Genomic DNA, 6,188 nt, shown 5'->3' on the forward strand with positions numbered 1-6,188 from the left:
CATGTTTCTTGGAACTGCTTTACCAGAATACAGCACCTCAACCAACAAAGTTACTGGTAAGCCAGAAATTTCGAAGAGCAAGTACAAATGATCTACATGCAAAACAAATCTAAAATCGAGCATCACAATGGATTAACTGGCATACAAAAGTTAACTCGATTACATGAGATTTAAGGACCATATGAAGACCTATAAAATATTTGGTAGAGGAAAAAAGACATATCTATTTAGTGCAGTGTGACAGCTGAAAGCAAGTTCATATTAAAACACCAAGCAAGCTTTTTTTGAACAACTGTAGCAATTACTAAGCTTCCAAAGGTGGTAGCAGTTTTGCTAATGCCTATGCTTACTGGACAACACCCAAAAACAAAATAGATAATCATAGTGACCCTACTATAGACCATAATTTCATAACACATAACATCTGTTTCTCCAGTTCAACAGATCTGTCAAGTAGTGATGTAACTAGAAGTGGGCACGCTCTCAGCAAAACACTTGATTTGGCATTGACAGTTATCAGTGTGTCAGTGTCCAGGAGCAAATTAAAAAACAAAACAAAACAAACTCCCAAAACAGCAAACCAAAACCCACACAAACAGAACAAACAAACCAACCCACAAAAACGAACAAAGAACCCCCCGCCCCCCAACAATCCAATGCTCAATGTGAACAGAGTTCAATTTAAAACATCAAGTTCTCGTATTCAAGAACGAATTAATCCAGCATTTGTACTGAAAGCTTTTATTCTTGCACCTCCACACTCAGTAGTGACTGAAGAGGAAAGAAAGGCTCAGACGGGCAGGGCTCGCTGTCTCTGGACGCGATAAAGACCGGCTTGTGCATCAAACCCGCTGCTTCGCGCAGCACAAAGCCGGGGTCTACCGGCGAAAACAAACTGGACCGCAGTGGTCGCAGGGCCCGTGGGAACCGGCGCTGAGCCCACAGAGCCCGGTCAGACCCGAACCGCGGGCACCGACCCACTCGGTACGGTCCGGAGCTCAGTCCCGCCGGGTGCGCGGCGGCGGCCGCCCCTGCCCTTCACTGCCGAGCCCACCATCCCCCCCCAGCTCCCTCTCCCCTGGTTACTCGCTGTCAGCAGCACAACCAGCGCCTACAGGGCCGGTACGGCTCAACGGCCCCCGCGCAGGAGACAAAACCACTCCGAATTCCCCTCCCCAGCGCTTCCGGGCCCCGGCTCGGCGGGTGAAAGGTCCCGCAGCGCCCGGATGGAGGCGGTGCCGCTCGCTATATAAGCGCCACGCCGCCGCCGCGCCCTCCTCTCCCAGCGCCGCTCGCAGAAGCTTCCTGGCTCACCGCTGTTCGCTGGGCCCCACGCTGCCCCTCGCCCGGGAATAAGTCGGTCAGGAAGGCCCTACCGCGGCCATGGTGAGTGAGGGGTTGGAGTGTGGCCGGTGGCGCCGCATGGCCGCCTAGCTCGCGTGCGCCCCGGCGGTGCGGCCGCCGCCTGGGCCTCGGACCGAGGCAGGGCCGCGTGTGGGGGGTGCGGGATGGATCTGCTGCCGCTGGGGCGGCTTCCCTGAGCCCCGTGCCTCAGTTATTAACACTGAGAGAGGCCCCGTAGGCTGGGGCTTTTCGCCGGCTGCCCCTGGAGCCGGCCCGCAGGAGGGCGATGCGTGAGCCCGGCATGGAGCAGGCCGCGGCGGCCGTAGCGCTTCCTGCTCACCGAGCTCCCCGTGGGGAGCGGCTCCTATGGTGGCGCGGCCCGCGGGAGAGCGCGGGCGAAGAGAGACGGCCTCGGCCTCGTGCGGTTGCCCTTAAAATCCGTTTTTATTGGAGGAATGTGCCTTAGTTAATACAGTAGGCAGTATCAGTGCGAGGAACACCATATTTCATGCACGTTTTTAAAGACCTTTCTTCCTCCGTATTTTTTATTTTCGTAATTTATCACATTAACGCCTGCTGATTTGCAAGCGTCTACTTGTGGAAACTGCTGAAATCGGTCTCCTGGGTGGCTAAATCAGCCTTTTGGCCAGATGCCTCTTTTTGTTCTCACCATTTAAGTTGTTGCTGTTTTGTCGATACTTAATGCGTGGGGTGGTTAGGTCGTAAGATGCATGAACTCTGAAATGTGTTTATTTTTAAGGACCAGGAGCATTTGTGACTGGACAGGCTGCTGTGTATAGGCAAACCAGAGAAGGATATTATTGCAGTTACCTGCTGTGAGGTGCAGTTAGACACTAAAAAATTGCTTTTCCTCAGAGCAGTTAGGACTTTGCTCATCTCTTCTGTTCCCACTATTTCTTACATGTCACCATATCCTTTGGTATATCATCTAGTCAACAGAATAAAATAGTCCCATAGCTAAATTGTTCTTTACGCTCTAGGAGTCTGAAGTTGGTGTTGACTGTACTGTTATTTTTAACTTAAACATTTTAGGCGTTTAAAGATACTGGCAAAGCACCTGTGGAACAAGAGGTAGCAATTCATCGCATTAGAATTACTTTGACAAGTCGCAATGTCAAATCACTTGAGAAGGGTGAGTGATAATTGTATTTTTTTAAAATGTGGGTAGTTTGTTAAGTAATGAATGATGTGTATGGTATAATGTATTGTGAAATACAATATGTTGAAAGATGTTAGCATTTGCCTGTTTGTGACTTGGCTAAAAAAATCAACCCAAAATGCTTCATATGCTGACAGGTAGATGCTAATTTAATTTTAATGGAAGCTAGTGCTTGGGGTTTTTCATCATGCTGAAAACTTCATGTCATAATGACTAATGTAAGAGTGTATTTTCCTCCCATTAGTTCTTGGGGGGGGGGGGGGTGGCGGTTTTCGATGTCACTATTTGAATGTATTAGAATGAAAAGGCACCAATTTCTTGGCTGATATTTTGTCACTCATGTTATGAAGAGTTCAGTTTAGATGTTTAACAATATTTAAGAAATTATTTAATCTTGTTAAGGACCTGGCTTTGCTAATGTTTTAATCATATAATGTGTTGTAGAATCACTGTTTGATGCAGGATCTCCAGGCTGATAACAACTTAAATACAGCTTAAACTTGTAGTAATGGCTTTTGCCTACTATTTTAACATGATTTTGCTAACCATGGTGTAACACTTCCACCTATATGTGGTTGGCTGTGAGGATAACACTTAAAGTGAATGGCAGTGATCATTTCATACGCTATTCTGAGCCAACATCTTGTTTGAAGCCTTCACTTAGGAAAACAAGCAAAACAGATACTCACAAACCTGAGCTATTTTGTACTTTCTTTTTTTTTTCAGTCTGTGCTGACTTGATCAGAGGTGCTAAGGAAAAAAACCTAAAGGTGAAAGGACCTGTTCGCATGCCCACCAAGGTACTTAACACTGTTTTCCTGTGTTAAAAGTTTGTTTGTTTGTTTTCCTGCAAATGTGCACTTAAAGCATAGTTTAAAAAAAAAGAGATGAAAAGCAGTACCACTATGTGTTCCTACTGTGCCACCCTTAATTTAATGACTTGGCAAGTTGCTTTGACACTTGGGGTAACTGTTTAGTGCAAAACATGTTGAATATGGAAGGGGCTTTTTTGTCCTTCAATTTATTTCAATTGTAATTTTTTAAAACTTAAATTGAATATATGGAAGGAGTGGTAACATCAGTAGAATATAACTTAAGAAATAACTTTCCAATGACATAGATACCATACAGTATTTTTAGGTGGATTGATTTGATTGTAGGTTAGTCTTCTGTATGTATCAACTAAATATCCCGTGTTTATGATTTTGCTTCAGACTCTGCGAATCACTACGAGGAAGACACCTTGTGGTGAAGGTTCCAAGACCTGGGATCGTTTCCAAATGCGTATCCATAAGCGGCTCATTGACTTACACAGCCCTTCTGAGATCGTGAAGCAGATCACCTCCATCAGCATTGAACCAGGTGTAGAAGTTGAAGTAACTATTGCCGACGCCTAAAAAGATAGTCAACGTTGAATAAAGTTGATTTACAAATTTTCATCATAGTTTGTTTTTTATATGCGTACCAAGTGTCTTGAGGAGCCCTATGATGACTTTCATGATGAAACATAACAGAGATCATAATCAAAATGCTGTGTGGGAGGATTGTGTTATGTCGATATTTAAGGAAGAACATGCCAGTTGTAAACATGTGGGAAATGAAACTTGGGCATCATAGTTTCATTGGAGGTTGGTGACTGTATGGACATACAGCACTTAAATCCTTTATGGAAAATATATTTTTTTAATAATTAAACTTTGGTTGAAATCTTAGTCTATACCCAGACAAGCAGCAGCCCTAAAAATGGTTTACCAAGTTTTGAATTCTTACTTTTTGCTATGTAAGGCTGAACTAACACCTTACTTGGCTTTTTTTTTTTTTTCCCCCTCATGCTTTTCAGAGCCAATGGATCCTGAGAATGTTGGTTATAAAACTTGATAATTTGTGGTGAACATGTTGAATTTAGCAAGTTCCTTACACTTGCAGGTAGAGTCACAAAACTAAGCTGTGAGACTTTCTAGCTGTCTTTCTAGGTTTAGATTTCCACAGATTTGCATATTAAAGGTAATACTCAAGCTAAGCTTTATATGTAAAGCAATAAAGCAGCCATTTTTGTTGGTGCTACTTAGGCCTCAAGTTTGGTGGTGTATTTTTTTTCTCCTGCAAACTAATCCTCAAAGGAACTAAGATTAATTCGTAAACCTACAAGACATAAAGCTCAGAGTTAAATGAGAGAATGGTTTCATCCATTTAAGATAGGTTTGCCACTTCCACTTCAAGCATAGGAGAACTTGAATTCTAATTAAACAAGCCAAAGTGTGGAGTTCAAGGTCCCATTTGTATTTGCTAAGACCTAAAACAGTGGCCAAAACTTGAGCTTTCATACTCAAGGGACTCAAGGGACCTTCATCTGCCCACTTGTCTTAATGAAATTAAAGGTAATGCCTTAGAAGGATTTTGTCCCTCTAGTTAGCAGGCTCAAGAGCTTTGATAGAAGGGAAAGGTAAGAAACTAGTTTCATTTACATGCACAGATTGTGACAAGCTTGCTTCCTTGGGAAACATCTCAAAACTATGAGCTGAGGAAAAAAAAAAAAGAAAACCTGTATCTTGCTAAAGGTCAGTTTCTAGTAATATGCTAGGAATATGAGCTGCCTGACAAATACTTCTAGCCTTAGTTCTGAATTTATTTGTATCTTACGGGCTGCTTTGAAAAGTATGGTAAGAACTTGACTTTGTGATACCAGTCAGATTAAAAAGGGATAAACTGGGGCAGAGCAGTAACAGACTAGAAGTGTTGCTAGCTGAGGCTGACTGACCTTTGTCTATGATAGCTATTAACTTTCACTCATGTCGTTTTCCCTTTGCTTGGTCCAACAGCCTCCTGATTGAAATCACTTGGAGGCATCTAGGGAGGGCTGTGTAGCTGTGATGTCATTTCTGTCTTTGGCCTTTAGTGTTAGCCAAAACATAACAGCTTTCATTGGCTTACAGCTGGCTGTACCCCTGACTTACACAGTGCCACTTGAACATGTGTAAATGACCTAAAGTCCCACCTATGTTCTTTGAGCAGCTGCGTCTCTTTTATAAACAAGTTTTTTGTGGTCTTCCAAGTGTGTTTCTCTTCTTACCTGCCTCTAACTTAAAAACACGGACCAAATACAACTTCGCATCTGGGTCTTGTACTTCACAGAAATAAAACTCAGCCTCCTCGCCCTCAGAACAGACAGGTTCATGCCTGAAGGTTCCCCACTCTTTACCGGAGAAGCAGATGATGAGCTTGTTGAAGGTGATGAAGGAGTTTCCCTCAGCAGGGTTTGCCCCTCTTGCCATAGTATGTGGTTTGCTGGACTTGTCCCAGTTCTGGATTTGTGTAACCTCGATGCTTCGTGATCTATTTGTTTTCTGCTTAGTTTACGACAACACTGCGTAGCGTTGAAGCGGTTGCATAACACCCGTAATAACTTTATGTAACCGTTTTGATGGAAATGTTTAGGTACCTGCGTCCCCCCTCCTCGCGTGCTCTCAGTCAAGCGAGACACCCCTCTCCCGGCTCCTAGGCTGCTGCTGTCGGTGTCCCCTCGGCAGCCCACACCTCACTTCTACCCCTCGTGCTTATTAAAAAGCGATAAATAAACTCTGCGTCACGATCGCACTCTGCGAACGCCCCCCCCGCCCCGTACTCCCCCCCCCGGCGCGGCTCGGGGCTGGCGGCGCGCGCCTGC

At 44.5% G+C, this 6,188-nt stretch overlaps 1 protein-coding gene and 1 non-coding gene across 2 annotated transcripts; both read left to right on the plus strand.

Moving 5' to 3' along the window:
- The first annotated feature begins 1,232 nt into the window (after positions 1-1,232).
- RPS20 (ribosomal protein S20) lies at positions 1,233-3,961 on the plus strand. The gene is made up of 4 exons (XM_065833036.2): positions 1,233-1,386; positions 2,398-2,497; positions 3,251-3,324; positions 3,739-3,961. The coding sequence occupies exons 1-4, from the start codon at positions 1,384-1,386 to the stop codon at positions 3,919-3,921; spliced, it is 360 nt and encodes a 119-aa protein (XP_065689108.1). The 5' UTR covers positions 1,233-1,383; the 3' UTR covers positions 3,922-3,961.
- LOC136099160 (small nucleolar RNA U54) lies at positions 3,101-3,165 on the plus strand. The gene has a single exon (XR_010651052.1). It is a non-coding gene; the product is annotated as a small nucleolar RNA U54 (small nucleolar RNA).
- Positions 3,962-6,188: the final 2,227 nt, after the last annotated feature.

Source organism: Patagioenas fasciata, chromosome 2 (genome assembly GCF_037038585.1).
Source record: "Patagioenas fasciata isolate bPatFas1 chromosome 2, bPatFas1.hap1, whole genome shotgun sequence".
NCBI lineage: Eukaryota > Metazoa > Chordata > Aves > Columbiformes > Columbidae > Patagioenas > Patagioenas fasciata.